The 15,954-nt window shown below is 34.0% G+C and overlaps 2 protein-coding genes across 2 annotated transcripts; both read left to right on the forward strand.

Annotated features, from left to right (window-relative positions):
* Positions 1–10,685: 10,685 nt before the first annotated feature.
* Positions 10,686–11,867, forward strand: LOC135142003 (farnesol dehydrogenase-like). Its single transcript, XM_064073632.1, has 4 exons — positions 10,686–10,962; positions 11,013–11,474; positions 11,523–11,675; positions 11,723–11,867. Exons 1-4 carry the CDS (start codon positions 10,855–10,857, stop codon positions 11,750–11,752), a joined length of 753 nt encoding a protein of 250 aa, XP_063929702.1. The 5' UTR covers positions 10,686–10,854; the 3' UTR covers positions 11,753–11,867.
* Positions 11,868–12,082: 215 nt separating this feature from the next.
* Positions 12,083–13,278, forward strand: LOC135142002 (farnesol dehydrogenase-like). The gene is made up of 4 exons (XM_064073631.1): positions 12,083–12,335; positions 12,386–12,847; positions 12,900–13,055; positions 13,104–13,278. Exons 1-4 carry the CDS (start codon positions 12,111–12,113, stop codon positions 13,143–13,145), a joined length of 885 nt encoding a protein of 294 aa, XP_063929701.1. The 5' UTR covers positions 12,083–12,110; the 3' UTR covers positions 13,146–13,278.
* The last annotated feature ends 2,676 nt before the right edge of the window (positions 13,279–15,954 follow it).

Here is a 15,954-nt window from a genome sequence, read left to right on the forward strand (position 1 = left end):
AGGAAATTAAGTCACCGCAAATGGCTAACCCCACATACCAAAGACGAAGGTGTGTGTCCTGTGCGACAATTGGGAAAAACTTAACTCCAAACTCTGGTATAAAAATGCACACATTGGTCAAAATGAAATCTTTAAATGGACAAAAGATTCACCTGCAAAAAAAAAACAGAGTTGTTGCTGTGACTGAATTATGCATAAGTGGAGTCAGCGAAAATCAGCTAATAAAGGTGACTGGTGGCTCAAATTTAAGCTCTATTAAACTCTACTTGCATTTCATTTCTATAATTCTAATTAATAAATCTAAACTATCATGCCAAGCAATAAACTAATACCGAAATAAAAGAACTGAACTCACAACTTAAATTTAGCTTTTCTTTACCAACGAAAGAAGAAATCCAGTCCTTCGTATTCATCATTCATTTTAACGTCACAAGAAATGATAATGGTCGAGGGTTCAATTAGCACCCTACCTTTGGGTGTTTGTGTACGTTCCGTTTCCTGTAATTGCGCCTCGGCCTGTCAGAAACTAAAAATAATAAAAATAATAAAATAAAACAAAAAATAATTCTCAATTCTAATATGGTAAACCATTGAAGTCCTTTTATCAATAATTATATTATTCACAATATAAATTCTTGTTCTATTGTTAAACCTCTTTCAAAAAAAATACCCAAAATCATTTAACGTCTTCAGACCAATTGGTTTAATCACAATCGTGTCAAAAACAGTTAAAAAAATAATGACAAAATCACAGTATAGATATCAATTGATATCTATACTGTGACAATATCTTACCATGTATGCAACCCGGCTTCCATAAAGGATATAGAAAAACAGAGGCACTTGGATTATTCGAACGATTTTGATTGCGTAAATCATGAACTTCTGGAAGCAAAACTTAAGTACCTGAGATTTGACAGTATTGTATTAAATTGTTTTCAGCCTTATTTAAATACTGTACTGCAAAACGTGTTTTACAAGAATAGAATTTTATATTCTAGTTTTTTTAAAGCAGGTGTACTTCAAGGAGTAATGTTGGGTCCGTTACTACATCTTTTGTACATATTTCGTTTTAGCTACCCAACCAAGTAAAATATGCTTATTTTTTTTCCTTTGCTAATCATACTCAGTTGTATACTTTTAATAACAGTTCCACAGCCGACGCTATTATTTTTATTAGTCATGACTAATGTTGTAAACTCTATATATAAGTACTCAAATGAGCTCAACCTAAAGTTAAACAAACTACTTACTATACAGGGTACTGCATACAAGTTTGGAGACAAAGAATTAACATGGGAAATTGGTTTTTGTTTTATAATATCTTCTCAGATCATTTTAAAGCTGTTACTAAGTGATGTATCTGTGGAGGTAAAGAAGAACTATGGGCCAGTATTTTGTTCAAATCGTTGCATCGTACTCATTCACGGTAAGAAGACTTTAAAATCTGTTGTCGCGACACGTTCCTTCTCAGTTCGACAATCGCATCTTTGGATTAGCCATGCAAAATCGTAATGTCAAAGTGAATTTATAAATTACTCCACGATTCTTACTCAGATCAAATCGAATTATTTTATTCAGTGTGATGATAGGACAAATTAAACGGAATAAATGCACAAACTGATCGAATATTGGTACTGGGAACAGTCCACAAATCCCTACAGGAAACTCTTGGTCGTAGTGCGCCATCACACGAGCCACGTCCGAATACACCCAGGTCATATTCAAGAAACCCGAGATGAAGCCCTTCGAGCAGCTCGTCTTCCTCAACACGTCCATCCGCAGCATCGTGGACACATCCGGAACACCCACTCAAGCTAGGACATTTACTCGCTCTGCCTCACTCAGAAATTACTGAACAATTCGGATTTAATTATTTTATCCAGTGTAATAATGATTATTGTAGGACAAATTACACAGAATAATGCACAAATCGTACAAGATGTTTTATGGGGTTATGTTGCTAGTGCTGCTCAATTTTAGTGAGTTTTATTGCTAAAATTTCATTAAAATGCTGTTCTACTCCGATTAGCTGAAAAAGCGAAGGCATGGAATTGACCAATTTGTGCATTTATTCTGTTTAATTTTTCCTACAATAATAATCATCACATTGGAAAAAATAATTCAATTTGACTTGTTTAGTGATATTTGAGTGAGAATCCAGGAATAATTTCTAAATTCACTTTGACATTTTGATTTCCCAACGCCAATTCAAAAAGGACATCGTCGAACTGAAATAGAACATTTCGCGACAAATCGCATCAAACGCTAATTACAAAACACGATTGTAAAGTCTTTTAAGGGTGAATGGGCCCAATGCAACGATTTGAATATAATACTGGGTGACAGCCCTCCTTCACCTTCACAAATGCATCGCTAAATACCAGCTTTTCCTCCCAACCGGGAGTAAAATGGTACTTTATTCCCCCGTTTTAGGTAATACACAGGTACTTTATTTCCTAAACAATTTAAGTGAAATACCAAATTTTATTCTTTTATTTATTAACATTAACATTTACATGAACAGTAACCAAGAATTCATTATTTCTATTGCCAACGACTGCTGGTCCTGCTAGCTGTTGCTTCGTCTCTGCTGGTTGAAGCTTCATTTTCACTATTTTCATTATTGGCAATTAGCGTTTTACGTTGAGTTGAAGATCCTATGTAGCCTTCAGCAACAATTCCAGATTTCCAACCCCCTAGACGCTTTATAGTTGTTAAATCAGCATCACTGTCTGCTAACAGAGTGGCTGATGTTCTTCTCATACAGTGCCCAGTATATAATTTAGCATCAGCAAGCTTCAAATAGCTTGCAATAATCGATGGTACTTGCCTAAAGCATTTTTTCCAACTGGTTGAGTTGAACATTTTCCGTTTTTATATAAAAAAAAGCGTGTAAAAGGTGTATACTTCCGATACAACTCAATTAATTTCAGCAATGATTTGTGCTTAGGATTTACAATATGAAAAGACCGATCAATCCTGATTTTCGTACCTTTGACGTTAACAATTATAACAGCTCCTTTATCTCGAATATCATTTACTGATTACATATTATGAACTGCTAATTTTATAACAAGAAATCGGTTACATTGGGCATTAAGTACAATTCATCCGCAGCTTCTTTTATGGACAGCATAAAAGCCTGCTAAGAATTTTTGATTTCTTTGCTCTATAGCCTTCCGCATTTCTTTTCAGAAAACTTAAGTTTGACAATTTACTGATGTCCAAAAATGAACCAGTAACACATCTTCAGAAGAAACATTACTACCATTGTCCCCATTCGCACCATTTTAATCACTTCAATGCCACCTTACCTTCGCGAAAAGTTTTCTTATAAAATTTATGCAAGTAATATACTATGGACAAAACGTCTTTTTTTACAGAGGCTGCTAGGTACTATCACATTAAAGAAATTGGTTCATTGGAAAAACGTCTTACAGGGCTTCTGTGATTTACCATGGTCCATAAGAGGACACTCTCTAAATAAACTGAGGTCAATATAAAAATTGGTCTAAAGAGTTTAGACAGTACTTCCCTCGTTGTCGGAAACGTGACGACTGCATGCCTATTATGTTTTTTTTTTGCAAAAAATATGAATGGAATGATAAATTACAAGTACAGAGTCATCATATTTTGTATATTCTAGATAGGATTTATTCGGCAAATTTTTGAGCTGATGTCATCAGTTTTTGGAGAAGATAACCAAATATATTTTGACTAAAAATTTATTATGCTCTTTATAACCTTAAAACATCTGCAAGATTTCAAAACATTCGGTTCTGTAGTTCCTGATTAAATCAATAAAATACATTTACGAATTCATTAATTTTTTTGGTTCACCCTGTATATGCAAACCCAAAAAATATGAATGGAGTGATAAATCACAAGAAGAGACTCTTCATATTTTGTACATTTTAGATAGGATTTATTCAGCAAAATTTTGTGGTGACGTCATAAATTTTTTAGGGGGGATGAGTAAATACATTTTGACCAAAAACTTACCATGCTTATGATAACTTTCAAATATTTTCAAGATTTCAAAGCATTCGGTTCTGTAGTTCCTGATTAAATCAATAAAATACATTTACGCATTGATTAATTTTTTTGAGTTACCCTGTATATACAAATCGAAAAAATTTGAATGGAATGATAAATCACAATTAGAGACTCGCCATATTTTGTACATTTTAGATAGGATTTATTCAGCAAAATTGTGTGGTGATGTCATAAATTTATTAGGGGGGATGAGTAAATACATTTTGATCAAAAATTTACCATTCTTATGATAATTTTAAAACATCTTCAAGATTTCAAAGCATTCGGTTTTGTAATTCCTGAGTAAATCAGTAAAATAAATTTACGCATTCATTAATTTTTTTGAGTCACCCTGTATATGCAAATCCAAAAATTATCAATGGACTGATAAATCACAAGTACAGACTCATCATATTTTGTACAGTTTAGATAGGAGTTATTCGGCAAACTTTCGGGCTGACGTCATCAATTTTTTGGAGGGGGCAAGCAAATATATTTTGACTAAACACTTATTATGCTTTTTATAACCTTAAAACATCTGCAAGATTTCAAAGCATTCGGTTTTGTAGTTCCTGAGTAAATCAGTAAAATATATTTACGCATTTTTTTTATTTTTTTGAGTCACCCTGTATATGCAAATTCAAAAAATATGAATGGAGTGATACATCACAAGTACAGACTCATCATATTTTCTCCATTTAAGATAGGATTTATTCATCAAACTTTTGAGCTGACGTCATAAAGTTTTTGGAGGGGATAACCAAATATATTTTGACAAAAGATTTATGATGCTCTTTATAGCCTTAAAACATCTGCAACATTTCAAAACATTCGGGTTAGCAGATTCAAAATAAAATTGCAAAATGTTGTTTTATAATTTTGATTTTTTTTCCAAAAATCTCGACGTTGCGGGGAAAAACTCAAGTCGGAGTCGTAAACTGCATATATAGGACTATGTTAATTTATACAATTTAAAACCGATTTGCTATGTACAATTTTGAAGTGACGTCATCGCATTAGTGGTGGGGATGATTAGACAAATTTTGGTTAGCGTTTTACCATCTACATGATATTCCTAATATAACTACAAAATTTCACAACAATCGGTCCAGTACTTTCGGAGATTATCTGTTTAATAAAAATCCGGGACGGCAGACAGACGGACCGACGGACAGACGGACAGACGGACAGACGGACAGACGGACAGGCGGACAGACGGACAGACAGACGGAAACGGGAGACCTATTTCTTCGTCTTCTAGGGGTCATGAAAGATCGAGAAAATGTAAAAGTAGAGAGTCGGCCGACGGACTCGATTGCAATACTTCCTTTGCTTGCGCTCGGGAAGTAAAAATCATAAAAGTTTCGCGTTTCGTCCTTGGCTATTGCTACAACTTCGCTACAATTGAATATATCTAATAACCTGCAGTAACATCCAAATGATGTTCTAAAGTCACCTGCCGAATTCCACAGTACAGAAATAAAATTTCGCGGGCTCAAAATAACAGTAAAAAAGTTCAGCACCACAATTAATGGGTTGACTGTTTTACCAATTAACAGCACGAATTGTGGTGCAGTAATTATTTTCAACAAAAATATATATATATATATATATATATATACGTATCCAACCGTCGTTACCAAACCCAACATATTAAACAGACGTTACGAAGCCCGGCTGTTTTTCCGAGTATAATATAATAAATTTAATGGTTTTTGCAATAACAAACTTAAAAAAAAGTAGAGGGGTAAAATTATTCCTTGAAAAAAGTTAACACCATATTCATCCAACGTTACCAGACCCACTATGTCCAACCGCTTTCTCAGTCCCATTTCAGTATACGTAACACAGTAAACCGACGTTATCAATCCCGACATTGTTGCCACATTAAATTTATGGAAAATCGCTTCACATTGTATTGATCTATAAAATTTCTTGTGTATCTTGAAAGTTGGATTTACAACCAGTGGATATGCAAAAGTGTCACAAAAGAAAATAAGGAAAACCAAAAATATATCTTATCTACCTGTCTTTTTGACGCCATGAGTGCCATTAATGATAACTCATTAATAAAATAAACGCCAAGGCGATTTTTTTATTAACAGATATGCAAGTCTGATAGACATTAGTAACATTTTCTTTTTACTAGTTGTACATGTCTATCGAGTTAGTTCAACCAAAATTTGGATACCTATTCCCACCTAAAATTTTAAGAAAATTTATAAAATAACATAATTTTAGACTTGCGATTTATTAATGTAATTTTTATTTGACCTTAGGCTTACGGATTTGTAAAAAAAATGTTAGCTCAAAAATTTTCTAGTTTATTTCATAAAGTTTTTAACATAAATCACAAATTAAGATTTTTTAATATTAACATGCTAAAAAAATCGAAATTTTTACCACAAAATGGTACAATATGTGTTAGAAACTTTAAGATTGATTTAGAGATCTAAAATTGCATATTCTTTAAGAGTAACTTTAATATTTCAAATTATTAATTAAAAAATTTTAGAACGCTAAACTAGTAATAAAAAGACCCTCTTCAAAATAGTTACAATGCTCCATAGCAATTATTTAATCAATACTTGTTAATAAGGGCGATTAATAATCGCCTATTAACAAACGAGTTGGTTGCAATACTTCTCTGGTGATTGCAATTTCATACACGAAACTGCTAAAAATCAGTTCCAAATTTCATGATATTTATAACATTTAAATAAAAAATTTCACATCAAGTGCGCGGGGGTATATCTGATTGCTGTATTAACCCATTAATATATAAATCGTTTATTAATAGCCGTAATTAATGAATGATTTCGAGACAGAATCACCAAAAAATGTTTTAAGCAGCTTTAGAAGCACAACAAAATGCTCTATAATTTTCTGCTTGTCTCTGTCTATATTGTTAAATAGAAAAAAATAATTTCATGAATTATCGGTAATCTTAGTGTCAAAACTCAATGCATAAAACGTTTGCAAATTTACAGGCCCTCGAAGGATCTCGATCCCTTAATAATACTTAGCGTGGCAAACGCTACAATGAAATTAGTGCATGTGAAGTCCATGTGTCATTTTAGTTTTCGTGTACATATTTTGTCTGAACCATATGAATTCTGCAAAATAATCCTTATGCTTGCTAAGACACATTTTAAGACTTTCATCTTTCTCTAGATTGTCTGTTTCCCATCTAAGTATACCGGGTGTCCCACGTAACAATAACTCAGGTATTTTTGGACGGATTGTTATGAAATTTGAAATGTAGGTATTTTGATAGATGTGGATTAATATGAACCGGTGAGAATAATGATTATCTTGAAAAAGTAAATTTTCCATGCCTTAATTTAATTTTGAAATAATTAAGTTTAATTAATTTGCATCACTTGATTAAACATGAAAAATAAATACCGTATGCAAAATTTCATCTCCGAAATACGTCTGGTAGCCAAACCGATAAATTATTGCGAAAATAATTCCAAAAATTATTAAAGGATAGGTTGCTATGGAACAAAAAACTGCTATCCTCGCATTTTGGACACCCTTGCGGGAATTTGATACCTGTTTGCCAAGCCTTATTTTTTTAATTTTAAGAAAATACTAATTTTCAGTCATTAATTTTTTTGAGACAGCTGTATAACCAAATCTAAAAAATATTAATGCAGTGATAAATCACAAGTATAAAGTCATCATATTTTGTATATTTAAGATAGGATTTATTTAGCAAAATTTTGAGGTGATGTCATCAATTGTTTTTTAGGGTGGATGAGCAAATACATTCTGATCAAAGATTTACCATGTTTATGATAATCTTAAAGATCTCCATGATTTTAAAACATTCGGTTTTGCAGTTCCTGATTAAATTAATAAAATAAATCACGCATTCAATAATTTTTTTGTGTCATCCTGTTTATGCAAATTCAAAAAATGTGAATAAAATTTATACCGCAAAATTTTGATGTTTCATAATTTTGATTTTTTTCCAAAATTCTGCACTTTTCGGATAAAACTCAATACGGAGTCATAAACTACATGTGTAGGACTATGTTATTTCATACAATTTAAAACCCATTTACTATGTGCAATTTTAAAGTGACGTCATCACATTGTTGGTGAGGACGATTAGACAAATTTTGGTTAGCGTTTTAGCATCTACATGATATTCCTAATATATTGGTAAATACAAAATTTGACAACAATCGCCCCGAACTTTCGGAGATTATCTGCCTAATAAAAATCCGGGGCTGCAGACAGACGGACAGACGGAAATGGGAGACCTATTTCTTCGTCCTGTAGGGCTAATGAAAGGTCGAAAAAACGTAGAAGTAGAGAGTCGGCCGATGGACTTGATTACAATACTTCTTTTACTTACGCTCAGTAAGTAAAAAATTAACTAAATGCGAAATTCTAACGAACAGAAATAAATAAAACTAAATGTTGCTTTAAAAAGATTGTTGTCGAAATCTACCAATAGATGTACAAATTAGATGTAGCTAAAAGAATGATCTCTGTCAATTAATATTAAGTGAGAATCAATTAATTTAGAATATAATCAAGTTCCTATCTTCAAATAAAAATTAAGTAAAATATGGATACGTAGATCATTATAGCGAATTTGAAAATAAGAGAGGATTAAAAAAATCTACACTTGCAGAAGTATACAATTTTGCACTTTTCAAATTACATTCAGTTAAACGCTTTGGTGACCTGACCTGACCACGTTCATTATAACTGTAAATGCTCATTTACAATGGGCATAAAGCATAAGGATGTCATAAGCATTAATGCATAAGAATTTATGTTTAGTGCTCTATTATGCTTCTATTCGTTTACAATGAGCATAATGCTTATGACATCCTTATGCTTTATGCCTATTGTGAATGAGCACTTATGCTCATTGTGAACGAATACAACCATAGAGCACTAAACATAAATCCATATGCATTAATGCTTATGACATCCTTATGCTTTATGCCCATTGTGAATGAGCACTAAGGCATAATTATGCAAAATTTTGAGGAGTCGTTTTCTAATTTCTGAAATTAATTGTCAAATGTTGTATAATTTTTATAATTTTTCAAAAAATTTACATATATCGTCTACTAAATATAAATACAACGATCTGATTTAAAAAAAATAATTTTTAACTTTCATTTGTTTTTATCTACGACATACAACTTTTGTTTTTTAAATTACACCAAACACCCTGAATATTTTTTTAAGATTCATGTAGAGATTTTTTCTAAATTTATTGATGTATCATAGTGTACATAATACGTTAATATTTTCAAACATTAATAATTTAATACATCATATTTGCAATAAAATGTCTTGAGTTAATAATGTTTTCGTATAGAAGTTTAATTTTCAAATTTAAAACTCCTATACATTAATAAGTGTTATAAACCGTGTTAAACTTGCTATGTAACAAAAATTTTGGTACATTTTTCAGTTACAGTTACCTTGCTATAAAAATTAAATTAATTTTTACCACAGCTTTTTAACAAAATGCGAAACATGGTACATCAATGTATTCAGAAAAAAAAATTTACAAGATTTAAAAAAAATATCTAGGATGTCATTTAAAAAACAAAAGTTGAATGTCATAGGCAAAAAAAAGAAAATTAAAAATCAGTTTTACAATTAAGATCGCAATACATTTAAAATGATTTAATTTGATCTATTCAAAAAAATAAGATAGCTACGGTCCCGGGCTATTTTTTTTTTTTCGAACATATGGTATATTTCAACTAAAAAACCTTATTTTTATTATTTTTATTAAACATAAGGCTGAATTATGTATTTAGTTAATAAGCATTTTACCCCCGTCTCCACGATAATCCTAAACTGTATCTTGAATTTCAAAATAATCTGTATAGTATATAATTTTGGAAATTGTCTCTAACAAGAACGGCGGACAAATGGCAATGAAAGACATAATTTTTCATATTCTAGGTCTAATAAGAGTTATGTAACATCGAGAAAACATGAAACTAGCCATTCCTCAAACGATTCATTGTAAAAATTCTTTATTAATTCAAATAACATATTTTTACTTAATGCAAGCAGTCAGATACAAGTAGAATAAGAAAAGTACTCATGATTTTCTTAAATACTGAACTGATCTGCTAGAATGCAGTGTTGCAGATTTACGGATCTGGTAACGTTGGTCCGATGTGGACGATTTTATGCAGGCAGATATTATATACAGCTAAGCGACACGACGCCCTCTGCAGAAAAGGGGAATGAACTATTTCTGTATAAAATTTGACGTTCAACAGTTTTACCAGACCCACTTTTTTATTTCAATTTTTAATTGTACTGGGCCCAAGAAGGCGATATACATGGTTAAACGTTATCAGACCCGAACCCGGGTCTGGTAACGTCTCAAAAGGTCTGGTAACGTTTACTAGATATAGCGAGTCGGGACTGTGTAAGCGGTATAACAACTATATATATATATATATATATATATATATATATATATTAAAGGGCACACTGCGAACGATTACTTATCTTCCGCCGGATTAAGAGTTATCTGTTTGATCAATATCCATTATTAAATATTGGATAGTGAACAAATAAGTGATGATCCGACGCTTTATTACGAAGTACTTTGCTAGTGTCGATATTTATTACCGATTTTTCAACACTTAAAAATAACGAGTTATCAGATATGAACTACATACGTAGCTAAAACTTGCTGTATCAAAAAATCACAAACACAACTAGATAACTTCCAGTTTATAGTTAGGTAGATTTTCAAACAGTTCAGTTTAGTTTCAAGGTGTAGCACATACCAACACCTTCCTATTACAAATGGTTCTTTCCATGGACAGATGGGTGGGCAAAGTTGCCATAGTTACTGGTGCTAGTGCTGGAATCGGCGCCGCTATTGCAGAGGCCCTCGTCGAAAAAGGCTTAATCGTAAAACCACATTTTATCTCCATTAATAAATCTCTTAAATCCTATTATAGGTACTAGGTGTGGCTCGTCGTTCTGAACGTATAGAAGAACGTGCCAAACAACTCTCAGACAAGAAAGGAAAACTTCATGCCATCAAAGCTGACCTGACCAAAGAAGAAGATATTTTAACAGTCTTCAAATGGGCTACCGAAAATTTGGGACCTGTTCATGTTCTAATCAACAACGCCGGAATAGTGGCTTTCACAAACTTGACAGAAGGCAAAACTGAAGACTGGAAATCAGTTTTTGATCTAAACGTTATCGCATTGAGCATTGCCACAAGAGAAGCAGTCAAAATTATGAAAGAGAACAAAATCAATGGCCACATCGTACACGTGAATAGCATTTTGGGACACAAAGTGTTCAATTATCCAGGACTAAGCGTTTACCCTGCGTCGAAGTTTGCTGTTACCGCTCTCACCGAAACTTTGAGACAAGAATTAAACCACCAAGGACTTAAAATTAAAATCACTGTAGGTTTGTTGTTTTTGTGTGTTTGTTGTTGATTTTGTCTTTTGCAGAGTGTTAGTCCTAGTATGGTTGAAAGTGAAGGGGATAAAAATTCGAATCTAAATTCAGAAAGGAAAGCTTTAAGGGAAAATTCGGCACGTCTGAAAGGTGGAGATATTGCTAATGGTGTTGTGTATGCATTATCTACACCAGAACATGTTCAGGTATGTTAAAGTTGTTGTTTATTATATAGTTATTTCGTTTGTTCTAGATCCATGAGCTTACTATCGGTCCACTCTGATAAGTTTTGATAACAGCAAATTTTTTACTTACTGCGACACGTATTTGAGTATAATATTGAAAACAAAGCACTGTGTGTATAAAATGAGATAAAAATAAACCCATAAATAAATGTTGTTTCATCTTTAAGTTCTTTTTAGGAAAATTTTAGAATTCGTTTTATATTTTAAACATTTGATGATCCTCTAATTTCTAAGTATTATTATTAAAGATGCGCTTTGTTTGAGTGTCAGTGGTCCAATAAAGTGTTAATTACAATTCTAAATAAATACTAAATGTTTTGTCATTTTAGTAAATTTCAACATTTAAAAATAACGAGTTATCTGATATAAAAATAGGTAGCTAAATCTTGCTGCGTCATGATAAAATACACATACTACATACACTTAGATAATTGCCAATTTTTATATAAGTACATTTCGCGACTGTTCCGTTTAGATCGAATCTGTATCACATACCGACAACATCATATAAAAATGGTTCTTTCCATGGATAGATGGGTGGGCAAAGTTGCCATAGTGACTGGTGCTAGTTCTGGAATCGGTGCAGCTATTGCAGATGCTCTGGTCGAAAAAGGCTTAATCGTAAACCCATTTATCATCTCACTTAATAAATTTCTTAAATATGATTTTAGGTACTAGGGGTAGCTCGCCGTTCTGAACGTGTAGAAGAACGTGCTAAACAACTCTCAGGCAAGAAAGGAAAACTCCATGCCATCAAAGCTGACTTTGCCAAAGAGGAAGATATTTTAACAGTCTTCAAATGGGCTAAAGACAATTTAGGACCAGTTCATATTTTGATCAACAATGCGGGAAAAGGTTCTAATTCGAACTTGACAGAAGGCAAAACTGAAGAATGGAAATCAATTTTTGATCTAAACGTCTTGGGACTGTGCATTGCCACACGAGAAGCTGTGAAAGTCATGAAAGAAAACAAAATTAATGGCCATATTATACACGTGAACAGCGTTTTGGGACACAAAATTATTAGTGCCCCAAATTTAAATGTTTATCCTGCGTCGAAATTTGCTGTTACCGCTCTCACTGAAACTTTGCGACAAGAATTAAATCACCAAGGTCTTAAAATCAAAATTACCGTGAGTAGGTATTGTGATTTTTGTGATTTATGGTTGACTTTGTCTTTTGAAGAGTGTTAGTCCTGGTATGGTTGAAAGCGAAATGACGACTTTAAATCCGAATCTAACCCCAGATAGACAAGCTATGTTTGAAAAGATGCCGAGTTTGAAAAGTGAAGATATTGCTGATGGAGTCGTGTATGCCTTATCTACGCCAGAACATGTTCAAGTATGTTAAAACGTTTATGTCTTGTGTTGCTATTTCTGCTTTTTCTAGGTTCATGAGCTTACCATTAAACCCGTTGGTGAAGGCTTTTGATGCGAAGAAATATTTCTAAGAACCAGTGACTAAACGGTAGACTTATTGTAATAAATAGTTCACTTTTAAATTTTTAAACCAAAACAGCAATGTATATAAGACAATTTAACAATAAATACCGAAGTATGTGTAATGTGTTTATTTGTGAATTATGTTGAACTTTATTCCTTTACGTGTACATAAACTGTATACATTTAAAGGTGGTTAAGCAACAAGGTATCTACCATGAAATAGAAACAGTATAGAATGTAAACCTCTGAATAAATCAGTCATGTTTTCCTGATAAAAATTGCACGGTCACCTCTTCGCCACAATCCGTATGTTTCTCATTCGGATCCTCAGAGATGTTTCTTTGTAGTCTTATCTCCGCTTTATCAGTTTGAGTGGAACTCTTATGACACCGAAAGATTAGAATACGTATTGATTTTGTAGTTTTCATGAATTCTTGAAGCTAATCTTACGCTTGGTATTTATTTTTTTTTTTTGATAACTCCTGTAAGTCAAAACAAAAATAGTCTTGGATTGCTAAATTACAGGTAAGGGCCCATACTAAACGTAATTTCAAATGATTTTCTCATAATAAAATTTTATGATGAGAGCAATTCATTCTTTTGCATTTTCTCGACCTATTATGACCCCTAGAGGACGAACAAATAGGTCTCCCGGTTCCGTCTGTCGGTCCGTCTGTCCGTCTGTCTACCGTCCCGGATTTTTGTTAGACAGATAAACTCTGACGAATTTATGCCTCTCGAGAGGAGAGCTCAAGTTGCGAAAATAGCGGAAAAAATCATGGCTATGCTTGCAGAAATGGGAGCAAGATTGGGAAAAATGGACGAGAAAATGGATGCAAGAGGCGAACAAATGAACGCGAAAATGGACGAGAAAATGGACACAAGAAACAAAGAAATGGAGGAGAAAATGGACGCAAGAATGGAAAGAATGGGCGCAAGCATGGAAGAAATGAACCAAAGAATGAATGCAACAATAGAAGAGCTGAACATAAGAATGGACGCAAGAATGGAAAAGATGGACAAAAAAAATAGATAAGCAAAAAGATAACATAATCACCAGTGTAAGTGAAAAATTTCAAAAGGAAGTGGAAGCAAACAAGATTGAAATAGAAGAAATCAGAGAAGAGATGAAGGACGTAAAAACAAACCTGGAAAATGTGGAAAATATTGTCGGACGAAATATGATGGCAATGGAGTATCAGTTGAAGAGTGAGTTAGGAAAATCAGTGCATGAAGGTGTGGAAGATCGAATGAAAACTATAGAGGATCGAATGAAGAAATTTGAAAAGACAATAAAAAATGCAGCAATATCTGGTTCATATAATGTGGTGTCGACCCCCAGAATAGTTCAACCACCCACCTATGATGGTCAGACACATTGGTCATCGTACAAACAGCAGTTTGATGCTGCAGCGACGGCGAATCTTTGGGAAAAAAACAGAAAGCTACAGCCTTGGTAATAGCCTTGCGAGGCGCAGCTCTAGAGATACTTCAAGCTCTATCTGAAGAAGATAGAAACAGATATAGTCGCCTAACTGCTGCTCTGGAACTTCGATTTGGGGATGAACATCTGAGACAGGTTTTTGCAGCTCAAGTAAAGACAAGAACCCAGAAAGTTGGACAGTCCCTGCAAGAACTTGAAGCAGATGTCAAGAGACTGGTACGTCTTGCATACACCAACGCACCATCAACTTTTCAGGAGATGCTTACGATAGAAATCTTCATAAGTGGCATTCGCGACGGTAAAGTTAAGAAGGTCCTACAATTGTCAAGGTACCAGACATCATCGGAGGCCTTGATTCGTGCGCTGAAAGTGGAGGCGGCGTACAACTCTTCAAGAACCTGACACAAGGTCAGAGTGGCAGAATTAGAGACGGAAGAAAACGATAAGTTAGAAAAGCTGTTGGAAAAGTTCTCACAGCAAATAATAAATGGCCTGGCCTAAGGACGAGAGAATGGTGCCCCACCTAAGAAAAGCATGGAGTGTTACAGATGTGGGCGCCAGGGACATCTCAAACGCGATTGTCGTGCCCGATCACCAGCTCCAAGGAGAAGCTCACAACACAGACCTCACCAAAATCTACAGGATAACTAAAAACAGCCAGTATTTTGGGGGATGTGCTGGCTGGTAGGAATAAGGCCCCCAGAGAAGTGAAAATAAGCAGTTTCACCAAAAGCAGTTGTCCAACTATACCGGGCAAGATTAATGGAGCTCTTGCAGCAATCACGATCGATACTGGCGCTGAGGTATCAATTATACGGCGAGGACTCGTTAGAGCTAAATACCTAGCGACTTCATCCGAGACGATTAGATTCAAAACAGTTACTGGAGAATCGGCGCCAATCACGCACCAGACAGAAGTAGAAATCCACATTGGTCAGCTGAAGATAAGACATCGCGCTCTCGTGGCTGGGAATGGATTTGATTAGCCGCCATGGATTGACGGTTGATCCAGTGGAGAAAGTCCTACGTCTTGGCAATGAGAGTTTATCCTGAATCAACGCAGTATTGAATCCAAGCTTGTAAGATTGATCGCGTGCCAGAATGTTAAAGTCAAAGCGAATGCAGAGACGATTGTCCCAATTAAAGCAGAAATCGAACCCGGATTTGCTCTCCGCATTATTCAACCGCCATACATCCCCAAGAAGAATCTCATGATTGCTAGTGCCTTAATCAATACCGAAAATGACATACCTGTACATGTTTTTCCCAAACCCAGGAACATCAAGAGTGGGGAGGTTCTTGCCGTTTGTGAACCAGTCACGAAGATAGTTCATCATAACGGAAAACTTCTTGA

The sequence above is a fragment of the Zophobas morio genome, unplaced genomic scaffold (assembly GCF_036711695.1).
Source record: "Zophobas morio isolate AGI-343-1 ecotype UQ-CSIRO unplaced genomic scaffold, CSIRO_AGI_Zmor_V1 ptg000046l, whole genome shotgun sequence".
Lineage (NCBI taxonomy): Eukaryota > Metazoa > Arthropoda > Insecta > Coleoptera > Tenebrionidae > Zophobas > Zophobas morio.

Bases quoted from the DNA above. Each gene is read 5' to 3' on its own strand.
- LOC135142003 (XM_064073632.1), top strand. From the start codon at position 10,855: ATGGTTCTTTCCATGGACAGATGGGTGGGCAAAGTTGCCATAGTTACT. The intron at 10,963-11,012 runs GTAAAACCACAT...ATCCTATTATAG, and splicing joins TCGTCGAAAAAGGCTTAATC to GTACTAGGTGTGGCTCGTCG. The intron at 11,676-11,722 runs GTATGTTAAAGT...CGTTTGTTCTAG, and splicing joins CTACACCAGAACATGTTCAG to ATCCATGAGCTTACTATCGG.
- LOC135142002 (XM_064073631.1), top strand. From the start codon at position 12,111: ATGATAAAATACACATACTACATACACTTAGATAATTGCCAATTTTTA. The intron at 12,848-12,899 runs GTGAGTAGGTAT...TGTCTTTTGAAG, and splicing joins GTCTTAAAATCAAAATTACC to AGTGTTAGTCCTGGTATGGT. The intron at 13,056-13,103 runs GTATGTTAAAAC...TGCTTTTTCTAG, and splicing joins CTACGCCAGAACATGTTCAA to GTTCATGAGCTTACCATTAA.